This window comes from Aythya fuligula, chromosome 1 (genome assembly GCF_009819795.1).
Source record: "Aythya fuligula isolate bAytFul2 chromosome 1, bAytFul2.pri, whole genome shotgun sequence".
NCBI lineage: Eukaryota > Metazoa > Chordata > Aves > Anseriformes > Anatidae > Aythya > Aythya fuligula.
This window is the reverse complement of record NC_045559.1, coordinates 131,689,261-131,715,505: the sequence shown is the minus strand read 5'-3', so window position 1 is coordinate 131,715,505 and position 26,245 is coordinate 131,689,261. Positions and strand designations below refer to the sequence as shown.

The 26,245-nt window shown below is 35.1% G+C and overlaps 1 protein-coding gene across 2 annotated transcripts in view; it reads right to left on the bottom strand.

Annotated features, from left to right (window-relative positions):
• Positions 1–26,245, bottom strand: part of ANOS1 (anosmin 1) — a 136,931-nt gene that overhangs the window by 20,085 nt on the left and 90,601 nt on the right. The window contains exons 6-10 of one of the 2 annotated variants that reach the window (XM_032188658.1): positions 25,750–25,879; positions 15,473–15,675; positions 12,626–12,773; positions 9,928–9,975; positions 8,648–8,797 (exon numbers count right to left, since the gene is read on the bottom strand). In XM_032188658.1, coding sequence (XP_032044549.1) covers positions 8,648–8,797; positions 9,928–9,975; positions 12,626–12,773; positions 15,473–15,675; positions 25,750–25,879 — 679 coding nt within the window. The remainder of the gene's footprint in view (positions 1–8,647; positions 8,798–9,927; positions 9,976–12,625; positions 12,774–15,472; positions 15,676–25,749; positions 25,880–26,245) is intronic. The other variant, XM_032188666.1, reaches the window with a different exon arrangement.

Genomic DNA, 26,245 nt, shown 5'->3' with positions numbered 1-26,245 from the left:
TTCTTAGAAGACTGAAATGAAAACTACTCTGGCACTTTAGCTGCCTGTGTATTGATTCACCCAGTGGTAGAAAAAAAATCAAAAATGCCAAATGTTTGGTTATGAAATGCATGGTGTTCATGACACCTGAGAACAATAACTTTTTAATGATCACCTATTCAAGCAGTATGATTAAAATAAACACCAACCCCCTCAGCTGATATTTAAACTACATTCAATAAACAGTTCTTAACAAGGCAAATGATATTGTTTCCAACTTTTACATGGAACATGAGCAGCTTTGTTTAAATTGCAAATATTCCGTTTCTCACATTATTCAATTTAAAGCAAACATTCTTTCTACAGAATACACTCTTTGCATAACACAACAATAATCCTTTCCAAAAATTATATTAAAAATTACTATATAATTTAGGAGTGGGTCTGAGCCACAGTGTTTGTTTCCATATCTAGGTTTACGATTTAAAGGTTCAAGGTTTAAGGATGTTTGTATTAAAGGATTTAAGTCTGGAATCACCTCTAAACCAGATTATCTCTACTGCCACTCCCTTTCCCACACACAACACCCTATATAAAGTTAGTTCAACAGTATTTTTTTCTGGTTTTCTATTACAGGGAAATTTGCCTTGTGTAAACTCCAAGTCTCGTAATAGCTGCTTGAATCCTGAATAGAAGCACCATACAAACCTTCACATATATTTAAGCATACAAAAATAGAATTTATTGAAAAAAAAATATAAATAAGTCCAAGGCTAATTATGAGCATTCTGTCACTAAGGTTAGCCTTCTGTGTAACATTGTCAAATCTTGACCTTAATGTAAGTGGGGAGGCTATAGTGAGGGTAGGGAATCTGGGAATTCTTCCCATTTCCAGAGTCCAGGTATACAGCCAGCTTAACTACTCAGTGGGAGAAGATGCAGAGATGCACCTGCTACTCCCTTCTCTCTCATACCTCATGGACGGAAAAAAATTGACAGTACATGTACATGTACAATGCATGCAAAATGCTCCAACAAGTTCTTAAACTGGCCATTCATGGTGTGCATCATGGCATGCCACACCAGGAACTCAGGTATGCTGAGAGCACTTACAGATGGTTATTACACCACAGTTGATGAAAGGTATCCTGATAACCTGCAGTACCTCAGGATCTTTTAATTCACAGTAGGAATGGTAGGATTGCTTCACGTATGATTGTGTAAGGATGTGAGTCAAAGCTTTAACTGGAAATGACTGTGTAAGGATGTAAGGCAAAGCTTTTACGGGAAATGACCTAGTAATACAGTTTGGGAATACTGCTTTTGAAAATATATTTTTCAGTTATTAAGGTTAAGAATAAAAACAGGACTTTCAACCTCCTAAATCAAAATGAATATATTTTCACAATTACTTATAAGCGTTCTGGAGTGAGGGCTTGTGAACAGCACACACTATGTACATTTTAAAATGACACAATGTGTGAATTAACCAGACAACGTGTTAGAACTAGTTTAGTGAATATTTTTGGTGTAAGTAGTCCAGTACAGCCATAGTCTGTCTTCAGCAGGTATCAGTGGCGATCTGCTAAGCAAAATAAGCCTTCTGTGCTGCTTTTGCTCTGGTACCACAGTAGGTAGTTCTGATTTGGCTTCTCTTATTTGATTTCCTGGCAGGCTTTGAAAAATTTCCAATTACATTCCTGTGACTAATCATTGGAGAAACTTGCCTCTAAATCTCTCATATCGAGACCTTTAACCACCTACCCTGAAAGGTATGGAGGTTTGGAAGCAAGTAAAAGGCAGTCATTTGAGGTTTCTGTTGTGTCTGTGGAAACATGAAGAAAGGCAGTAAACTGTGATATTAAAAAACCTCCCCAACATTGTCTCATTTCCAGTGGAGATGCCCCTGAGACTGCTGCTATTGTAAATGTGATCTTAAAGTTGCATACTATTTGAGAAGTTGCACATTTATCTGCTTCACTAATTGTATTATTTGTTGATTTTTTGTGACTCCTACCAGCAACATTTTAAGTACTGTTGGCTCTTCACATTTAGACATAAACCAAATGCAAACCATATAGTTCAAGCCCTGTAGTCAGTTCATAAAGTATAATGTAAATGTAAGTGGAGATGGTCAGATGCTCCTGCTTTCACTCTCTTCTAGGAGGCAAAAAGAAAGAGATTTTAAAAATCAGCAGTGAGATAACAAAAAGTTTATTCCTGGAATTAGATTAGGCCTATGTGAGGCAAAGTTAAGAAGGAGTACGAAACACAGAAGAATACTTCTGACAGGCTATTCTTTTAACTCTGGAGCAACTTCCCACTACAGTTATAGCTGATAGCATTACAGAATCACAGAATCATCTAGGTTAGAAGAGACCTCCAAGATCGTAAATTCTGACCTAACACTAACAAGTCCTCCCCTAAACCATATCACTAAGCTCTAATCTAAACGTCTTTTAAAGACCTCCAGGGATGGTGACTCAACCACTTCCCTGGGTAGCCCATTCCAATGCCTAACAACCCTTTCATAAAGAAGTTCTTCCTAATACCCAATGTAAACCTCCCCTGGCACAACTTCAGCCCATTCCTCCTCGTCCTGTCACCAGGCACGTGGGAGAATAGACCAACCCCCACCTCACTACAGCCTCATTTAAGGTACCTGTAGAGTGCGATAAGGTCGCCCCTGAGCCTCCTCTTCTCCAGGCAACAACCCCAGCTCCTTCAGCCGCTCCTTGTAAGACTTGTTCTCCAGACCCCTCACCAGCTTTGTTGCCCTTCTCTGGGCTCACTCGAGCACCTCCATGTCCTTCTTGTAGTGAGGAGCCCAAAACTGAACACAGTACTCGAGGTGCGGCCTCACCAGAGCACAGGGGGACAATCACTTCCCTAGATCTGCTGGCCACACTGCCTCTTATGCAAGGATGCTGTTGGCCTTCTTGGCCACCTGAGCACACTGTTGGCTCATATTCAGTCGACTATCAACCAATACTCCTTTCTAACCACTCATCTCCCAGCCTGTAGTGTTGCTTGTTGTTGTGCCCCAATTGCAGGATCTGGCACTTGGACTTGTTGAACCTCATATGGTCCAGCTTCACCAGAAGGAATGCTGGGGAAGCCCATAGGATACAGGTATCTGAATCAGCTTTAGCACATGTGGAAAAGTAAAATTATGCGATGTCTCCTGGTGAATTTCTGAACAGTTGATCTAGTCAAAGATTGCTGTGCTTGGGGCCAACTTTACCAATTAAATCCCTAAATACCATTGAACATTATGTATACTCCCACAATCAACCTCTGCTGAGCCAATATATTTGCATGGAAACACAAGATAAATACATTGCTGTGTATGTCACTATAATTAACAGTAAGATCTTCTTTTTGAAAGAACCATCTGCACTACAGCAATACCTTCAAGTACAAATATTTTACTGCTTAAGTATCTATGATTAGGAGATGGCCAGCTGTTCAAACACTGATCTTGCAAAGCAACGGTTAGTACCAAACTAAGTAATTCCTTAGTGTCAAGAAACTACTATTGAATTATTTAAAATAACAACTAGAAACTCCAACTGTCATTGAAGGGTTTCATTAATTTCAATGGTATTAGTTGCGTGAGAAAGGACCACAGGATAATGTTGGGAAAGCTTTCAATTATTTTAAAACCTGCCATATGAAATACCTTATTGCAAGCAGAGAGCACATACAGTCACTTCATTTATCTCCCTGAACTAAGTGAAAGTTAATTTTGTTTTCCTAAGATCTGGTTTTAAAAGCATTTGTGGCAGCTTTCTATTTGCTTTGCCTTGCCTTGCATTTTATTCTTCTCTGTAATTTAATTCATTATTCTCGTTTGGTTGATTTATCAGACAATGGAGGATTCTTTGCCTCTCCCTGTTTTAAGTGTTCTTTTTTTTTTTCTGCTTTAGCATTTACCAGAACAAAGAAAGAAGCCTGAAGCCAAGTCTTAATGCATTTTAAATATTTATCTTTTTAAGCAAAACAAGGGGCATATATATTGATTTTAAATATCTAGAAGTACTTTAAAAGTTTTATTTAAACAGGGGGACATAAATGCACATAGACTTCATTAAAAGACAAGTGAAGGGATCTAAAGCTTTACTTGAACAAAGACAGTTACCTTATACTCAAATAACAAACACTGATAAAATGGTAGGAAAGACAGTGTGCTGGGTTAGAAAATATTATTGTAATATGTTGAAAAGAATCATACTAAATTACATTCTAATATTTCCATGTATGGGAGTTACTGCAGCAAGTGATGAGAATTGCAGAAGTAACTTCATAAATCACACAGAATCACAGAATTTCTAGGTTGGAAGAGACCTCAAGATCATCGAGTCCAACCTCTGACCTAACGCTAGCAGTCCCCACTAAACCATATAAAGAACTGCTGTGGAACAAAGTAAATATAAAATTATCTTTATTTTTGCACTTTCAGCCTTGATTAATGCAGAAGATACTGAGGATCTTAATAATTAAGTAGCTAATTCTTTTAAGTAGGTGTTTCAGAGTGCATCGGTTCTTGGTAACAGATGGTACTTTGTGAATCCAGCACCAAGGAGTTAAACATGAGCTGTTTAAGTTGGTTCCACTACTTGACATAAATAGCACATAATTTCTAATTTCACACAGTCAAGATGGCCAAAAAATCTGGCCACAAGCAAGTTCCTCTTTTCATTTACAAAAGCAGAATTCATGCTGCTTAAGGAATGTACCGTGTTTCTCTAATCCCAGGCCTAAATCAGAGGCAACAAGTGAAAGACATTTTCTTCTTTCAGAAAGAAGCCATTGTATTAATTTAATTACAATACACTTTTGTGATGACTGTCTGGCAAAATTATGTGCATTTGCTAAGCACCTTGTACTGCTTGAAGTGTGCAGTTACTCTTACTAGCATACCTCCTGATGAAAAGATATTATTGCTATCATACTGAAGCATTCAAGCTGATTATTTCCAAGTTGTGTTTTTTGTTTGTTTGTTTGCTTGCTTGCTTGTTTTTAATGTAAAGTATAGAACCTACATTCCATTCATGCCTCATGCTTACTGAAGCTAATGGGACTTAAGAAATGACACTTGAAGAACTGGCCTAGATAGGTCTTTCCAGCTACCAAACTGTGGCACATTATGATATATAAATATGGAAATAGGATCTTCCACTTAGACTTCAACTCAACCACTGTATTCAGTTCTGAGTACTGATAAGCAATCACTTTACTGCATAATAAAGCTACTTTGGTAATAGTTTGCAACATCCCCTCTATTTCATGATATCAGCCAGATTAATTCTATTCAGAGGGACATAAAAACAAGAGCCTTGATGTCATCATTGTGTTCTCTCACTGGCTTACTAGAGGCACATCTGCAAATGACACCAAGGAATACATCTTCTTTGTAGTAATGGCAGAACTACCTTTGAATGTCTAGAGACACCACCATGCCTTCTTGAGATCTGAAGTAGCACTGCAATAAACTGTTAGGTGGCTTCTGCAGCCTGGTATTCATAAAGGACAAATTCCCTGTCGTTCAGAAAACCATAACAACATCTGTTATAGGGCCTCACAAATAGGGCTGAACAACTTGATTTAACTTCAAAGTTAGTTCTACTTTGAGCAGATGGTTGGACCAGATGACCTCCAGAGGTCCCTTCCAACCCAAATTATTCCATGATTATATTCTGTCCTTTTTTAGACAGAGCAAAATGCTTCAAATTCAAAACAATTTCAAAGCTAGCAAATGGAACAATGAAAATAAAGAAATAATACAAAACAACCTTAGTATTGTATTTTCTAAGTGGTATGAGACAGCAAGGTATGAGACAAATACCTTCTGATTTTTTTCTGTAATTTGTGATGCACTCTGATATTAACAAGCAGTACAAAACTCTTCTGTAGAGCCATCTTGGTTTTGGACAGAATTCCATAAAAATACATATTCTTAAGTCTAACAACAATAAGCAGTTATTACTGTAGAAAATTAGTTGACATTGCTCTTACAAAGTGAAACCCTTCTGTTTTAGTAATCGTTAAGTTTTTGTTGCAGTTAAAAGACACTTTATATCAATCTATCAAACTGGTTTAAATATCTTCATCTTAAAGAACTCCAAAATCTAAACAACATATTTATAACTTCACCACTGCAACCATCTCTGGTTAGTACCACGAAGCCTATTGCATAAAGTACTAAAAACCTTGAAAAACAAATTAGACGAAGCAGGTGGCTATAAACAGTTGAAATCTTACTGAACTTACAAATGTCAAAAATATTCAAGCTTCAGTCTTGTATTTCTTGAATTATTTCTTATGAGAACTCAACATTATCAATCTACACATTTCACATGGTTTCATGATATTTTATTAATTGCTGTTTATTTAAAAATCATACATCCTAATTCAGGACTACACAATGGCTGCATTTTTGGAAGAAAAAAAAAAAAAAAAGGGACACAAAACGATCATCAAGTCCAACTCCTCACTCCACACGGGAGCACCTAAAAATTAAAGCATGTTTCTAAGAGCATTGTCCAAATGCCTCTTGAACTCTGTCAGGCTTTGTGCCATGGCCACTATCCTGGGGATCCTGTTCTAGTGCCCAATCTCTTTTGTAGCAAACTACAAAATAATGAGAACAGTAAAGCAATCAGTAGGGACTCCTGCTTTCACCAGTCATGTAGAAGACAGAGGTCAGTTCCTTGTCAGGAAGGATTTGAACTTTTATTGCCTATCTGCAATGAAAATAACCTAGACATGAGGCTGTAGAGTAGGCTGAGGTAAATTATCTGTATTCCCTATTATAGTTGCTGCATTCTTATACCTCCTACAAATCCTTAAAGATGACTTGAAACAGTACAGTTCATAAAAGAGAAAAAAATGTGGTACAGTTCCAAACTCAGTTGGCTCCAGTAACTGCTGTCTTTCATAATGACAAGACACAGCTAATATGTTCCTCCTGCTGTGTTCGCAAGCACGGTGAAAAAAATCTTGCTCCTGCAGTACATTGTCATTAGTAAATTTGCAATAGGTACCTCATCCATGCACTACCTAATCTCCAAACTCCTATAAGAGCTCATAGAAGCTGCTAGTTTCTCAGGAGGAGGTAACTGGCTATATTTCAGTTCCACATGAGACAAAGGCTCCTGATGAGTTACTTCATATGCTGTCACTCAGAACAAATATATTTTTGTTAAAAAAAAAAAAAAAAAAGCAACAAACTTCCATATTCTGTCCCTCTTCCATACCTTTGCTATCACAGCTCATTACATAAGAAAAATGAAGATATCTTCTATTGTATGGCTGAGGCATAAACCTAAACACTCAAAACCACGTGACAGCTTACTTCCACCACATGACAAAAATGGATGTCTCGATGTCCCCCTGATATAATTGAAGGTACACAGATTCATACAAAAATCTATACAGTCAGCAGCTATGACTAGCCCATCTCTTGAATGCAAGTAAAAGTGACAGCAAGCAAATCCATGTCATTTCTAAAAGATGCGTGTTGTATCTGTCTTTGATGATCACCAGTAGTGGAGATTCTGCTGGTTTCAAAACCATTTATTTTAAAACAATAAAATATTTCTTAACTGGTCATGAAAACTACTATACATGTAAGGTGAGTTTCACTAGAGGTGGTGGCACTTTGGTCATATGATGTACCACCTTCCTTCTGGAAACAGGCTAGAGGGGGAAGAGCCACAAATGGATGAGTTACTTCACAAGGATGATTATCTTTCAACTGTGAGTTGACCCTCCCATCTGTGGGACTGTGGGAGACCTAATATCCCCATCTTTGAATCTTGTCTTGTCTTTTTTTTTTTTTTTAGTTCAAACGGCTCAGAATTGAACCTAAGTTCCCAGAGAGAAGTAGAGAAGTGAGGCATTTCCAGGCCTTCTACAAACAAGTTGTCTGGTCTGAACTGGTCATTTAAGGCACCCTCTGTACTGAGAAAGGAACACAGGCAATTCTAGAGCATGATTTAGCAGTTGTGTGGGATGAGTTACCTCAGAAGTCATGTTTTTCTGACTACAGAAGCAGCTCAACAACTAGTTGACAACTCACTTACAAAAGGTTAAATTTTAAGGTGACCAATCCAAAGCTCAAAATATATAAACTCACTTTTGATAACCAAAATAATATTATTATGTAAACTTACCATTAATTATTAAAAATGCCTCAATTTTTATTTAAGCTTAAAATTATCTTACCTTTCCATAAAGTTACACTAAAATGAAGTTTTAATGGGGAAAGCTAAACAAAACAAAACAAAACAAAACAAAACAAACAAAAAAAAAAACACCTTAAAAGGTGTATGTAGTTGGTCTGAGCTGAAGCTTGCAGATTTAATGGAGGAATAAATATATGATTTGCCAGAATGCGAGAGAAGTAGACATTTAAACAGGTAGGCAGTTTTTAAGAAGCAAATGATACCTCTCATAATCCACACCACCCAGTGTGACATACTCTTACTGTAATATGGAGTAACTGAATGGCCTTTCTCCAATCAGTGTGATGCTGCATAACCTATGGAGGATGGGTGTTGGATTTGACTTTGAATGATTGTATATTATACCAATGTTCTACAACTCTGAGACACTTTATGAGACTTCTTCCTTAGAAAAATAGTGAAACAAAAATTGGACAAACCTGTTCTCTTCCAATAAACTTTAACCTGAAGTTGATTGTCCTGATAGAAAGGAGCTCCAATTTTAAGAAAACGAGTTGTTTTCCTTCTTTGAAATGTTGGGTAAGGATCTACCAGTCCTTTCTGGGGTTTCCCAGCAGATGTCTGCTCATCTGCAGTACATAAAAAAATTAAGAAATTATTTATTTTAATACAGTGACATCTAATGACCATATTAACAACGTTCAAATTCAGAGAAAAAAAAAATCTTATTTCAATATCTTACCTAAACAAAATTATTATAACTTTGAAGAGCAAAGTTCATAATGGTTGAAAAATATATAATTTGTTTGAAATTCCGTAAAGATATTTTAGAGAGAAAAAAAGGTAAAGATATTTTAATATGAAAATGCTCTCTAACTTTTTAAAGGAATCATAAGTAAAGGAAGCGAATTTATAGCCCCAGGAACAAAAAATGTTAACACTGTGACTTTTTAAACAAGCATGGTATCTAGCTGTACTTCTGTATAATCATTCATGGTCTTTATATTTGCACAGTATTTGAATATACACAAAACCTGAGGATGGGATTGAGTGTAACCCACAGAGGCTACATGTGGTTATTACATCAAAGTAAATACAGTCCTTTGGTATGCTATATGAGAACACTATGGTCAGATTAAAGATCTTTCTTGCCCACTTTCCTATCTCCAACAGTGAACTGTGAATGCTTAGGAAAACATTGTAAGAGCAGAATGAACTTTGAGCTATTCCCTCTGTGTATGTGCCTAGCTTCCAACAAGCAATGGTAACACGAAGTCCTTCATCAAGTATTTCATCTAGCAACAGTTTGTGAACATATAGCAGGATTGTCAGTATTTAGAATAATTGAGTATTCCTAGATATTTTCAATTTAAGAGTTGGTAGTGCTGATTCAAACTACATTTAATTATACACTTTCAGATGTATCAATTCTGATTGAGGACAGTATTTGCATCAGATTAACAAAAAACAAAACAAAACAAAAAACTGTATTTAATTCTATACTACAGTTCAATAAAAAGCAGAGATTCTGATGATTAGGAAGTTGTGAATTATTAACTACATACTTGAGAGAAAAAGGGAAAGACTCAAGTTTCAACAATAATTGTGAATAATATGTAAACTTGAATTTTTTGCCCAATATATAGCTTCAGCTAAAACCCTAATTGTTTTCTGGAAAAAATACATTTTTTCAATCCTTTTTTTTGATCTGATATATTTTTACATTTTCTTTGCTTCTTTTAAATCAGTGCAAACCTACCAAATGTATGCAAGTTCTTTCTCAAGGTAACCATAGCGTTTATGTTATCTGAAAGAAAATCACAAAGTGATAGAGTAAAATACAAACTTGAATCTATTAGGTATATATCAATTTAAAGAATTTTAATTTTATTAAATTTATACTTTGCTGTTCTCTCTCTACTGCACTTCAATATATATGTGTGTGCATAAATATATATATATACACATGCACTGCATATACTGATCAAGAGAGAAAATTTTGCAGCATTTCCCAGAAGTGAAGCATATATGTGAGACAACATACATGTATATGTGTGGGGATAACACCAGAGGGCCAGGGGCAAAGCTCACAGAGGTCTGTAGGATTAAATCACTTCAGTGGGTTATGGACTGATTCTATTCTGATGACATGGACACCTAAAAAAAGACCTTAATTCCTCAGAGAGTTGAGTAACTGACAGTGGAACTTCAGCAAAATTGGAACGGTGCTTCTGGAGCTACTTCCCAAAAGCCACAGAAGTCCCCAAGTAATGAGGAAGTATGAATGTCCTGTCCTAGATAATATTTCAGGCAATTTATTTTACAGATTTCTCCATCTGTTTCTGAGTATTCTTGAAAATACCTCAAGCAGAAGTAGCTCTAATTAATTTTAGTGAGACTCAGAAGATGAATTCAGATATATTTGCATTACCTCTAGAGGTAGATTTTATTTGTTTTTCGATATAAACCGTAATGTAGCCATTCTTAGAAAAGGTCCAAAAAGGTCCACACACACTTCTCAGCAGAGTGCTCAATCACACTAAAAAGTGTGATATAACTGGTTTTGACAGAAAGAATGTTGAACTCAGCTTTAATAGGAAGGATGTTCAGATTTATCTATCAACTTATAGACATATATTTGTCTATAAACATATAAACTTTACACTTTAGCCTGCAGAAGCAAAGGCTCCAGGGAGACCTTATAGTAACTTTCCAATACCTAAAGGGGGCCTGCAAGAAAGCTGGAGAGGGACTTTTTATCAGGGAGGGTAGTGATAGGACAAGGTGTAATGGCTTTAAGGTAGAAGAGGGTAGATTTAGATTAGATATAAGGAAGAAATTCTTTACTCTGAGAGTGGTGAGACCCAGGTTGCCCAGAGAAGCTGTGGGTGTTCCTTTCCTGGAAGTGCTTAAAGCCAGGTTGGATGGGGCTTTGAGCAACCTAATTTAGTGGGAGATGTCCCTGCCCATGGCAGGATGGTTGGAAATACATGACCTTTAAGGTCTCTGCCAATCCAAACCATCCTGTGATTCCATGATTTTATGATTGATTTTTGAAGTACTTTCCTGTAAAACAAATTTGGTTTGGTATAATTCTCACAGGCACTGATTTGGCCCAAATAGGTAGTGAAAATGAGCTTAGCAGGGGGGAAAAAGGAGATCTTTAGGTCTGTTTTATCTTCTTGGTACGTTAAAATGTGAAACTGCTGTAGTAGGAGGAGGTCTGTTATAGTTAAAAACTACTTTAAAATATTTCATACATATCCAAACAGAATATGTTTGCAGAAGGGTCCAGCAAAAATACAGATTAATTAGTTAGGGTGAGAGTACTTAGGGTAACAGCAACATTACGAAAATGGTGCCAAATAAAGTTTAAATTTTGATTGTACTTTAAAATAAAAATGTAAATGGATAGAAAATGAAACAATCAGGAAAGGATGTTTAAAATGATATCTCTAACACCTTTTAATCAGAATTTTGCTGCATTGTATATTGTATATACATTGGCAGTTGGGACTCAGTATTGTATTGCGATTATGAAAACATTTAACTAAGACTCAGTTTACTGTCAGATTCAGATATGATTTTAAATTATATTTTATAGTAAAATGAGAGAAAGAGTTTCAACAGCTTGCTCAATGTCTTTTTTGGCTATGTATGCATAATAATGGCACCCGGGATTCTTTCCCAGTTACTAGAACAAAGCCCAGCACAGCACAGCGCTGCCTCAGTGCGTGAGGTTTTAAAGAAGATCTTAAAAATAAATATCCTGTTGAAATTAAAAATAAAATATCCTGTTGAAATTAAAAATAAATATCCTGTTGAAATTAAAATCTCAAGATTTTAATTAAAAAAAAAATTAATTTAATTAAAATTAAAATCTTGAGATTTTAATTTCAATTTTGGTCCTATGTGTTTAATAATTTCTTGAGAATTCATTTCTTATCAGGCATGAACAATTTAGATTCCCTAATAGAAGAGTCAGTGTTTTATATCAATTCATAGCAGATATGTATTGGAGTGGTCCAAGAATCTGATTTCATGGGCTAGTCAAACAATCAGGATTTTGAAAAGGATTGCAAGCTACAACTGCCTAGTTAAGATAAAGACACAGAAATGGATTTATTCCAGCGACTAAGGAATATAGTTAGTATTTATAACTATAATGTATTTTAAAAATATTAACATCGCAGTGATGCACATGCTTCCATTTTCATTGTAGTTGTTTACTTCAGGTGAGCAGGAGCTAAGACAAAGTATTAGGTGAAAACTATGATCAGTTTTTAGATAAGAAATTTAACATCAAAAGGTTACTCAACTTGATCAAGACAAGATCACTTTGCTATCAAACAGCCAGCTTTAAGAGAATTATTTCCTTTCACTTGAGAAACCATTACACAAATCATTCAAAATCCAAATAAAGAAGAGAGAAAGTACTCAGGTGTCTGAATACTCACTATTATTCCTGGTGTCCTGCGTTGTGCTAAAATGGAGAGAAACCTTAGCACTTTTAAGGCGTATCTGACCCCAGCGTGTTACTGCCTGTAGTTCTACATTGTAGTTGCTGTTGGGTTGGAGTCCCTCCAGGACCACATAATTCTGGGGCTATAACAGGGGAGAATAAATATACAGAGCAGTTATAGTATTACTGAAACACAAGCTCTTATTAAAAGCAGGCCTGTTATCTTGGGCTCGCTACTCTTTTGAAATTAGAAAAGAAAACTCATACATGTATATAAATTTCAGCAGAACAAAATTTTCTTTCTTTAAAATAACATTTTACTGAACTCTATTTTTGTGTGTCATTATAAAAGAACTAATAAAGGACTAACTTACTTTCCTGGTGTTTACAAAATTTTGTCAATTCCTTGGCAAATGCAGACATGTACTCTTTAAGTCAAAATTAAAGGTGTTTATACACATATGTAAGTATATATATGTATAACTTTTTTTTTCTTGTGTCTAAATTATTTTAGCCAAAGACATTTAAGCTCTTTTCTCCATGATTTCTACATTAGAAAATCATTGACAACTTGGTCTAGAGAGAGCTAGTCCGAAGACAGATAGAATGCAAGATTCAGTACATTTGTCAATATTTTCTATAAAACATTTTCTACAAAAATAAAAAGATAAAGAAACAGGCATCTAAAAAAACCTCCTTATTAACAAGGATTCTTTTCATCTACAGAGTGATAAATGGAAAAGAAAAAAATGAAGTTTCTATTGTCATGGAAGTGTACATGAGTAGGATTAATCAATCCTACATGAGCAGGTTTATCATTCTCTGGTTAATAACCTATAAATTAAGTCCCATAATATTGTAAAGAACTTCACAGTATTCACAAGGCTTCACAGTATTCTTGCATTCTTAAATACATTCTTAGTATTTATAAAAATCCTCTTCTAGCCCATGTCACAGACAGAATACATTACTCCATGTTTTCATTAGAATTCTTTGTGCCTCTAAAGTTTCACAGTCAATCCAGAGTGAAGAGGACAACTATGCACTGCCACAGTTCAGGAATTGTCAAAAGCATTTTGTTTCAATTATGTTTACTTGTTTTGTGTTATTTATTATTGACTACAACTCTTGATTAATGGCATTGATTTCTAAATACTGAAGCAAAAAATATTTGAATGTCTACCTAGAATCACCTAGAAATCTTTATAAAATGGTTTTGACTAGGCTACATTTGAACTAGACCATACCTGAATATAAAAATTGAGAAAAAAATCTTCAACGTTCTTCAAAAAAAGAGATTTTTCCACCGTGTTTCACATTATTTACAGTTTCAGTTTTTAGACTGAAGAGTTTCTGTAATGTTCAAAGGACCATTGGCCAGCAATAGCTTCAGAAGTATCCTGTGGGGGTAGTCTGAATCTCATTAGTGTACAGTTTCATGTGATGCTGCAGAAGAAGTACACTGGGCCAGGAGTAGTATGAAAGGTATTCTAAGAGCCTGTCTTTTCTCTTAGATATGTCTTAGATCTTCTGGATTTCCTTCTGTACAAGGCCAGAACTTTGTCATAATTACTTAATATTGTTTATTGGATGTTTTAACATTTTGAAGGTCTTATTTAACATTTTTTAACATTTAATAATATTTAATTATTAATTAACAAATTTAACAATCTGAAGGTCTCTAGCCAATGGCAGCTTTCCTGAGAAACACAAAATGTTCTACCTAGCAGAATCCAAATCTACTCCTTGCTAAAGTGATTTCTTAAAAGTACCACAGAGGTCTAAAAAAAATAAAAATAAAAATAAAAATATTAAAACTCCATATTATTTCCTATTATGGTTAAATTTCCTTTTCCCTCCTTCCCAATGTAAAGCTCGTGATGATGGCTACAGTCTCCAGACCCTGATCCCTGTCCATTCCCATGAAAAGAGGTGGGTTCACCATGCTCACGTCAGTGGATCTGGCTATATCCAGTCCGCTGTAAATGAACTCAGAATAATGTCTTAATTGCTCTCATTTTTCTCAGGATTTGGTGCCTGAGGGACAGAGAGGGAACTATAACCCTACAGCTGTCATTCATAACAGTGTAAACAGGCAACAATAGCCAAAACACAGGGTGAACACAGACATGGAAACAAATGCTCACAATGCATTAATAAAAGTTAGTTCAGATAATTAAGTCCAGTCTGTTATTTGTGATACATTTGTATTCCTATTACCTACTTTAAGATACTGTACAACATGCTTAAGGATATGACAGAAGATAGTTTTCTAGTAAAGCAATATTTGATGTGCATCAAAAAAAATCACAGGAATTTACTGCTATGGAAATATGTCAGATCTCTGGTACAACAGAGTACTTAAACGTCATTTTGATTTGTTTTGTTTGGACCTATAATAATTATTTAATATTTACTCTATATGATAGTGTCCCAAGTTTTATTTGCATATTGAAATAATGCAACAGATGATGCTACACTTTTGAAATAAAACAACACTGTATCTTTCAGAAGAACAGTAAAATAAGCCTCACTATAGAGAACAAACAGCACTTTACTTTCTGTTTCTCTCTCCCACAAAATCTTGTAATACTTCGTCTGTATTTTAAGGTAGAAGTCTACTTCTCACCTTGAGTTCAGTGAAGCATAGAGACTGAGAAATCAAAATTGTCTATGGGATTGGTGATCTTAAAAATTAAGGCAATTTTCTCTTCTGTTGAAATCATTACAATTTATCATATTTTGATTCTTCTAATCTATTTATTTTATGCCAGAAATGTTTGAACATTCCAAAATTAACACACACCCATATTTCCGTCTCATTTGCTGTTTTCCTTCTTACCCCATCAGTAATCTTCCTTCTCTTTTTTTTAGCTGGGATCACATATTTGCTATACGTCCAGCTCCAGAAGACTTTGTAGTGGTGCACTGGGATATCGGGTTCTTCTGGAAGATCCCAAGTAATCATTACATTTACACTTCCATCATTGTTTGCACTGATATTGGCAATTCTGATATTAGATGGAGCTGGTGGAGCAGACGGATCTGCAATAAAAAAAAAATAATCAAAAAATCATCTTCAGTAAGGTAAAGATCATATTCATCTTATGTATCTACTAGCTATACACAAGCTGTGTTAAACATTCTTGTTACACTTATGAAAAGTCAGTCAAAAAATTCCCATAAGTGAGATGGCTTTTTGTAAGTTAAAGAAATCCAAACCTTACTAAAACTACAATTATGTGCTTGCTTACCAGCTTTGGGACTACACATCTAGTTTTGTTGTTATATTGTTGGTATGCTCACAAATATCACAAACCATAATGTTCTAAACTATAAGGTTTACTTCTGGTATTCACTACTTTAAACACAATGACTGTAAAAAGCTCCTAGTCTATGAGTAGCTTTGTGTAGTTATCCTGGAATCACATGGTGCAAATGCTGATTTTATTTTTATTTTTTTTTGTGTGTGTGTTCTCAAAGAATTCTCAAATGAGAATATTTCTACAAGTTGAGTCTTTCTTAAAAGTTCTTGTACTGATATCCACTAGCATGGGACATAAATATGACTTTAAAATAAATGTAATTAAGATGTAATGAAATATTATGCTGACATAGAAGGCCATAGTTATATTTTTATAATGACAAAAAGCAATTAGCTATCCCTGTTATTTATTTCCCTATTCTGAACTAATTTCTGGTCAATATTACCTGAGATATTCCTTCAATTCTCTTTGTCAACCCTAGAGTCAAGAAGGATACCTGACAGTCAAAGGTTCCACGACTAAACCTCTTACAATACTGAACTTTAGATCCTCCTTAGGGTTCTAATATGTGGTATTCTGTCTCTGAGTCAAGTGAATAAACAGAAACTTTGCAGATGAGCCTCTGAAAGTCAAACTTGCTTCTTGTCTCTTACTTTTTAATCATGATTCTCAATCTAAGTAATCTTAGAATCATTATAATATGGCAATATATTTATTTCACCAGCAATTTAGTGAAAAAATATAAGACTTTGAAAACTTTATTTTTCTCAATGCCTGTGGTAGACAAACATCAGTGGCAAAATATAATAAAAATGCAAAAATAAATAAAGAGATGGGTAAATAAATAAGTTAAAGTAAACACTGTGGCTCAAAAAAAAAAAAAAAAAAAGGTATATCAGGCAGAAAAAAAAAAAGGAAATTTGTAACAATTAAGGCATGAGATGAAGTTGAAGCCAAGAAAAAACAATGTGATTGAGAAAACCATTTTCACATAAATTTTCAGCCAAATAAGCCACCACTTACTGCCAGAAATAAAACTGAAGGTGTGCAGAGGAGACACCAGGCATTCATTTATGGCACAGTTCACCTGAATCTTTTTTATAATGGTTAATGATCTGTTAAATGAGCTTTCCAGACATACTAAATTCATCTGATAATCCCTATGATAAATGGTCTCATTGAAAAATTCCATCATTTAGGTCATACAAACTGACACATTTAGAATTAATAAAGACAGCATTTCCTTTTTAAAGATCAGCAGATGTGAAATAATGACTTATTCCTGTTATTTAACAGGAGTCTTGGTTAAACAACAATGGATGCTCCTGTTTCCTCATACATGCCATTTTAGTTAAAATAGTAATGGATGTCTGTGTTGCCTCACACGTGCAATTCAACCTGTCTTTTGGACATAAACATTACAAAGCACTGAGTTTAAACCTTCTGGAAATTCATCTTTATTTTCCTAATAATGAGAATTCCTTATTTCTTCTCTTTCTTTATTTTTTTAATGAAATTGCAAGCCAGATTCCTTCATTTTTTGTCTTTGCAGAAACACTTTTCATACACTTATTGCCTTACCTCTGAAGGCAATCTCTATCTTAAACATATACCATCTCTATCTTAAACATATACAAAGCTAAGTATTTTGGAGGGGATAAATGTAAGAGATTAACTTCTATAATTTGTTTTAGGTTTGTATTGTTGTCTAATATAATTCCTCATCTACTTCTATAGCTTACTAAAATAAGTAGATGCAAAATTAAATTTACATGCAATAAACAGAATCATTAATCAGAAAACCAAAATCAAAAATTAAGCATTCATCTTCGCTGAATTAAAATGTTAGGTGGTGTTTTTTTTTTTTTATGTATTATGATAATGTATTATGAGAATAAAACATTTATAACCTGATGTGCAACATTTATAACCTGAAGTGCAGTAATATGATCATATTACTGCAGGTGAATTATTCAGGTTATCTCCCAGAAGTACTATGCATCATGTATTATGTATACATAACATATGGGATACAATTTAAGTGTTTCAGAGATTACACCTTCATGAATGGTCAGATATAAGCCTAAACAATTATAACTATACAACATCTTTGTCTTCATTTGCAACTGCAAAAGATTCTGAGAGCCCTAAAAATTCTAAAAGCTAAATGAAATAGCTCTTCTGGACAAAGTGTATTACACGATTCAGAGTATTTTCAAGTTCTGTTCATCAGCTTTTCAGAGATCTAAAGAAAATGACTGATTTTTTTGTTTGTTTGTTTCCTTCCAAAATTCTTTGTCAAGTGTTTCTGTCCCCACAAGAATGCAAGATAATGTGCAATTATCCTTATATAAAGTAGGTGACTGATCAGAACTGAGCTTTTAAGTGTCTCAGCATCACAGGATTTTTCTTTTAAGTAACTTCAAACATCCCTGTTTTTCTCAGTAACATAAGCAGAAACAAAAATAGTAAGGAGAAGAACTGTGCACATATTGAAAGCAATAGATAGTTTCTTTTGAATTCTACAGTACCAGGATTTCACCCTGTACTTACTATAATTCCAGTTTATTGAAAACATCACATTATCAGTAGCATTTCTGCATGCTCTGTTCACTAGAAACAGTCCAGTCTGCAGACAAAATGCAGATTTGTATTAAAAACAAAAACAAAAAAAAAATATATGAGTACTGGTTTGCCTTTGCTGAGGGAGAGTTGTACTTTAATATGTTTAATATGTTGTATTAAAAATCATCAGGTAACTATTGGTTAAGTAAAGAAAAAACATCCTCCTCTTAAGTTGAATATACATGTGAAATAATATTAAAATAGTAGAAACAATTTCCTGAGTGCCCACTTTTTTCAAGATGTCTTTTGTGAGCCTAGCAAATGTCATTGAAAAGGGCCTTTGACGAGGAGGAAGAGATTGTAGGAAGGAAGAGGCTGTAGATGTGGAAGACAGAAAGGAAGGATTTCTGCAGCTGACAGACATGAAAAGGCGAGATATTACAAATTGTCACATTCCCAAGAAGGGCTTTTTTAAAACTCATAGACTAAGATGTAGAAAATAATAATCTAGAAGCAAGTAAATTGACCAAATGACAAAAACAACAACAAAACACTTTGTAATGAAATGGAATAATTCTGTTGGAAGGAACCTACAAAAGCACTTCAGCTCTAACCAAAAATTAAAGTATATTAACATTATTCAAATGCCTCTTGAACACTGGCAGTCATTATACTTGGCATTAAATCATCTGAAAGAAAGAAGGAAAAGAAAAACACAAAGAGTAACAAATAACTGTCTGATTGTGGGGACCCAACATTAAAATATTTCTTGGATTTTGAGTACCTGAAATATGAAGCCACTAAGTGAGTGGCTAAAGCCACTACCAGCTGAAGATCCTTTCCACATTAAGTATTTCCATACCACTATACAATTTATTCTTATATTTCTGTCTCTCTGAACCACTCATCACTATTATAACCGACGGAACTTTTTTTTTTTTCTTTTAAGCCAAAAAAACAGGAATATTCATCTTTTCTTTCATTAGAAAGGACTGAGTTTCACCAGTGAGAAGGAATAGCAACTAGGCTAGATATTGTGATCTCTGTTATTAATGGAAGGAGAAAACAACAACAACAAACCCAAGCCCCAGACTCAAAAAGGAACAGATAAAAAATCAAAAACACCCCAAGCCTCCCCCAAAGTCCTCCCCCAAAAGAAAAAATAAATAAAATAAAATGTTAAGTAGCCTTAACAACATACTCCTTCATAATGCATGCCTACCAGTTACCAGATAATTGTATTTTTTTCTGTTTTTTTAAGCCTTCACAATTGTATTATTGAATGGAAAAGTCAAGCTTCTACAAGGTGTTTTGTTATGCTTCTGTATGTCTATGCAAACACTAAAAAGCCATACACAACTTGTGTGCTGAAATATTTTAAAGTCTAATAACTGAATATCTAATACTGAGCTATAAAGCTTATATACATAAAATGTTTGTTAACCTGACTGTGAAGCTAAACTGGAATTCTTCTGACAATAAAGCTTAACAGCCATTCTGCTGTTAGCGTTCATATATCTGTGATCCCTTTGACTGACTGCCCAAATGTATAATTCAGATACATGAACATTAAACTACTGGAATGGAAACTACTGCCAGTTTTTCAAATTTAAAGTAATGAAATTTTATATACATGAATTTATCTGAGTATTAAATCAAATTCTTTGGTTTGCAGAAAGAGTGATGATAGTTGCAGCTTTTCCTTTGTTGTTTATGCTACAGCTCAAATAAAAAAGAAAAGACATTATATATACTAGAATTTGGCACAGACAGTTGTCCTCTAATCTGAAAAATTCTGGTCTCAGCAGCTTGAGAAGTAAATCACTTCTCACTGCTAGAAACGATAGCTTCATTAGGTCAAGGCTGAGACTGCTGTTCCAGCAAATGGAGTAAGTACTGAATTTGTCTGCATTGTGTCTGGCTTGAGTATACCCGAAGGACTTAAATTCTTGTCTTGCTGGCTACTCAGCCATCACAAGGAAAACTCTGTTTCAGGCCCCTGGAGGGAGGATTCCTCATGTCTAATAATAATAATAATAATAATAATAATAATAACAACAATAACAATAACAATAACAATAATAAGCATCACATCATCACCATTTCAAAATGCACATCTTTCTCTATACATTTATTAAACTTAGTGATAGACAGTTTATCTCTTACAAAATTCTTTCGATCAATAGGATGTGGAAGTGCTTTGCAACCTTAAACACAACAGCATGGGTAAGCTATGCTTACAAGAATCACATCATTCGTTGCTGCAAATGCCTTCACTTTGACTTTAAATAGAGCAACTGTAATGAAAATAAATAAATAAATAAATGATTTGAAATATATGTTGGAGAGGAAATAACGACATTGGAACCTGGAATTCCCAATCTGAATTGTAAAAGTGACAGCAAGTTTGGCTCCATTTAAAATCCTTTCTTACATAGATTTGTCTTTTTTTCCTGACTTAAAATGGATCACACATTGCTAACTTTTAAACATTACGCCTACCAACTATAGAAATCTGCTGAAGCTGCTCTACAGACAAGTTTCCAACTTTTAAGCAGTTCCAAGGCATAAGCAGGAAGACTGGCTTTGCCCAATGGAAATGGCACACATAAAGCAGCTGTGCAACAGTATAAAAAAATCATTGGTCCCAAAGGAGCAACAGAAAGAATTTTATTGGCAGGAGTGGGTGTCTGTTCTGGTTTTACTAACACTCAGTAATGCATGCATGAAATCTCATCCAGCACAGTACTTATGTGCTGTGAAAACAATGTTGTCTACTTCCTTTTGCTAGACAATTTATCCTGTGCATGCTAGCAGCTGCCTTTATGTTGAAGATAACTTTAGTAGAGGTAGAAGGATCATATGGTTTGGGTTCATTGTGTTGATCATACAGTCCCTTTTTGCCTGTGAAAATGGCACAGTATCTAACTACAGCCCAGAAAGATAATAAATTATACAGAAATGTTTAATGCCGATCCCTCTAGTTAACTGCAGTCCCTGTTACTGAAAGTTCATTCTCACCATGAAATATAAAAAGCTAAAAAAAGTAGCCTAAAAATTGTAAGCTGTATTACTAGAGCCAAGTAACTTCTGGCAATTTGGGTTAGGCCATCCACTGCCCACTTAATGGAAGAAAAGCATAGACAGTTTTTTGTTTGTTTGTTTGTTTTTCCAAAAAGACTTATTTAATGATTGTAGGATCAGTACTCTCCTCCCCCTATAGCAAATGAAACAGCTTGGAGAGGACCAGTCAAAGTATGAAAATAAGGATATTTGTACCTTTGGGAATCAAAATATTCTGCCCGTCATTCTGTTAGCTTTTTGCTGTTATTGCAAATTTTTGCCACTTAGTGGAAGATGAAAAGCAAACACGATTAAAAAAAAAAAAAAGAAAAAAAGAAAGTGATGTAGAAGTCACAGTCAAAAAAGATCAGAAAGTTTAGATCAATTTTAGTTGACAGTATCAATCAGAAAATCCATGTACAGAGTTCTACTTTTAGGAAAGGACCCACTCTCCAAGGAGCAGCATTCACTCCACCTTCTAGTCACACTGCTCCAAAGAGATATGCATAATTTAATCTGTGTCTCTTGTAAATTTGGTATCAAATTTTAGAAAAATGAAGCATCACTTTGTTCCATGTGAGGGCCATGCCAGACAGGCATGTATAAATGCTTTATTTCCTTTAATAATAGGAAATAAATGGCATAAAAAATTCTCTCTGCTTATGCTCTGAACATTTTATAAATTATATATATCAGTGGTGTCACTTTGATTATTTATTATTTACATATTTATTATTTACATATTTACATTCAAGAAATGAACACATGAGGCAGTGTAAAACAGCTAAAAACCTTCACCTCAACTATTTACTGTAGAAGAATATCTACAGCTACAGCAGTTAAAAGAAAAAAAAAAAATCAAAACACAAGTAGATTAAGAATGGTGTAGAGCTGTTGTAGTTGAAATGCTTGATGAAATGCTCTTTTATCTTCCTGTTTTTGTCTTTTTCATGACTGGGAAATTAAAGTAATTTGTATAATAAGGATCTTTTTAGTGGTAGAAAAGTCAGTGGAAATTACATACTTCAGGAGATGTAAAGTTATTTTGAATAAAATAAAACTTTACTTTTCTGTATCTACTTAGAAACAATATTTTTGCACTTGCAAAAGACACAGAATAGCATAAACAGCATAGCAGTAACCAGACAAGAAGTCTCTCCAAGTAATTGCAGCATCAATGTTTTTGAACATTCTTTTTAACAGTTTAGTAACTACCTCTACTAAATATTTAGTAACAGAAATATTGTATCACATTTGTCCTCCTTTAAAAAAGTACAATTTGCTATTCATTGTAACCTAGGAGCAACTGGTAAAAGTTCAGCATCTCATGTGAGAAAATGTCTTACGAATTGCTATCACATTTCCTCATCAAAGGATTTCTTTCTGAGGAAAACTTCTGGTAAGTCTGACAAAGATAATAATCTTCTCTTGCTCTTGGCACGACGTGATGAATTGAAACGGTACATGAACTGATGTGAGTTTCTGTCCACACTTTACACAAACGTACCACAGAGAGCCAGCAACCTTCCAAAGGTGATGTGCCAAAGTCCTCCTTCCTTTTTCCAATTTAGAGGTTAAATGTGCCTGTAGGAGCACAGCAGGATACAGTAGATGCTGGCATGCAAAAAAACAGGCACATCTGATCAGCAGTTTCTTGCCTCTCTGCCAGGAAGGGGCTGCCACTTCCCACTGAGTTCCAAAGTAGTAATTAAAAGTCTATATGACACTATAACTTACTGCTAAGTGCCTGCTCAGGGACATCGATGCTAAGAGATACTGATTGAAGCAACCCAGTGTTATTCCTGACAGTCACCACCCAGCAGCATCTGCATTTGAGTCGCTTAATGCTTCCACATTTCATTTGGCGAATATGGTACCTTTGTAACAGCCACTGACAATATCAAAGCCCCTAAAATAGTCAAATTAACTGATGAAATAGGATGACTCTGGCTACCAAGCTGATAGTTAAATCAAATTCTTGCTGTTTGCTTGGCAATTCACAGTTCAGGGCTGGAGTTTAGATTTGAAAATTGTTATTGTGAGTTACAGTAGCTTTTTGAACAGTGCTGGTTACAATACTTTATGCCCTTATCAAGATCCCCTTTGCTTTGGTTTATTAGGTTAGAGCATGGAGAAATACTACAGTCTTCTGCTGTCCTTGTCACAAAGTCCTAAAAGTGCTTAGAGTGCTCTCTGCCCAGCAGACAGCCATAAACAGTACTACAGGTGAGCAAGTGCTTCAGGGGTAGCTGCAGAGACCACAGAAAAAAGAGGACTCTGGTATCTAACATGTAATCATTTTAAAACCACAAACTCCTGAAAAACAAATCACTGCCACTTGGGAGATTATTCTGAAGAAGTATCTTTGTGCTTATCATGCTCTCACACTTCTCCAGAAACCCACTTTTGCTAGAGTCTAGGCTAAAGAGACATTTAGTCTCTTTTTTTTTTTTTTTTTTTACTGGGCTAAAGAGACATTTAGTATGCCTTAGCATGGATGTTCTTATATTCTTTACTAATGTAGGTGTTTTGAACAACATGCTCCTGTGGTGAGCAAGTGCAGCAGGGGACAAATCTAGGGGGAAATTTAATACACATCCTGCTTCAAAATGTCACGCTCAAGCCAAAACCTCAGTATTATCATGATATACTTCTATGTAACTACAGGCACAGTGGTTCCAAGCAGAATAGTTAGAAAATCTTTAGAAACTCAGAAAAACAACTCTGGCAATGATCTGAGTTTAAAAGAAAATTGGTGCCAGATTCAGCAATGCAGGGCTGTATCTGCTGAACTGCAGCTCATGAAGAGAAAAAAAAAAAAAAAAAGCAGAGAATGCCTCCGCTGCTGCTGAATCTTTGCAGTAAGCTCAACATAGCTTGAAGGAACTGTATTTTTGATGTCATTGAAATGGCATGCTACTTAAGTGTAACAAATTCTTTAAATAATACTTTTATATTCATAAAGGTTTGTGGTCACAAAAGTAATGGTATGACTATGCCAACCAATGTTCCTACCACAAATGGGGTTATAGTACCAAAATTATTTATCCTAATGTAGACTTATTCAAAAAATAAATAAACCATCCATATCACTGAAAGCACTTGCATGCCTATATAACTGTATCTACAATAATATTTTTTCTAGGATTGATTATGGCCAAACAACAAGCTAAAAGCTAACATGGAAACCCACAAATGGTGACTGTCTATATTGTAAGTTAATTTTATCTTCAGAAAGAGGAAATGCATTCCTCAAAGTATTTGTTATAAGAGTGTAAAGATTCTGTCACTACCAAAACAAAGACAAGTCTGTCTATTGGAAACTTTACTGCAATTAGTAATACAGTGAAGAGTGCTACATCTCATTGTTTAGCATCAGTAAACTAGTATGGTCTGGCTATTTCCACAACTGTCTTTAAGAGAGAGTAACCATATCCAGATTGTCTCCTGGGGATGGTTTCTGGCCTGTGCTACTGTGTCTGAAAGTCATCTGGGTAAACTCTTCCTTTGTGTCAGTGAAAAGTGCATCAGAAAAAAATTTATGGGACAGGAGATCTGTTTCCAGCTCCCATCCCCCCAGTGCCATTTACTGGTACATTTTCAAAGTTATCCCACATCCCTTGCAGAACCAACAACAGTAACAAAAAATCCTACAACACTTAGTGGACTGTCTATTATGACTTCCTAATGAACAGATACACACTACTAAACACTATTATACTCTTTTTATCCCTAAGCCCTTATGATTAGTGCTAGCAAGGGGAAAGTTATACTAAAATAGCGTGTAGTTCCATTAAAACAATGATGCTGCAATTAAGATATAGGCAACAAACTATTCCTGTACGCTGCTAAGCATATGGCAGGAATGTACTTATAACTATAAATGAAATTAAGACAAACATCTTGGAATAACATGTTGAAACCCCATTTCCTTCATGTTTCAAGGTCAGAGTCACGTTGGCTGATACCAACAGTGTGTAAAATGTTTTAAAATGGATTTATTCATTGAGACTCCTTACTGATAAAACAATAATGATGTCTTTAACATTTAATTCCTGTGTTGACTTCAAACAAATCTCACACCATTTCTAAAGCTGATGGTTGGTAACATGGCCAAAAAACCCACCTGTTAAAAACCTTCTGCCACAAAAACAGGCAGATCAGGTTGCACTCCACATGTGAGCGAGTGGAAGGTGAGCACTAGTTGTAGGGAACCAAAACTCACCTTTTGAGGAGCGGAAGTGCTTGCTGGGTGCCGTGAAGCCCCTCGTCCCATGCACATTGACAGCCGCCACACGGAACTGGTACCACCTGCTCGCTCTGATGTCTGACAGCTGGACCCTCTCATCCGTAGTCTGGTGGGGAAAATGTCACAATTACACTTTCCGTTCAGATGTGGCTAGTTGCTCTCTGCCACGTGACACCCATTAGGCAGACCGGGAGGTAGGACCCACCTCTTTAATACATGGAAGTGTCAACAGTTGTGAACAAAATCACATAACAAGCACATTACAGTGAGTGCATTGCAGGTCTCTTCTAGAAAAGTGACCTTTAGAAAACTGGTCAAGTGTTAAATTCACAAAATTACTTTTCAGTTATCACAACTTTCACCATAATATATAGGGCTTAGCTGATCAGGTGTTGACATTTCAGGGAATTCATTAACCCAAATCAAAGGACTCATTTCTCCAGATCCTGAAACGGGAGAGTAAGTCCAAAAT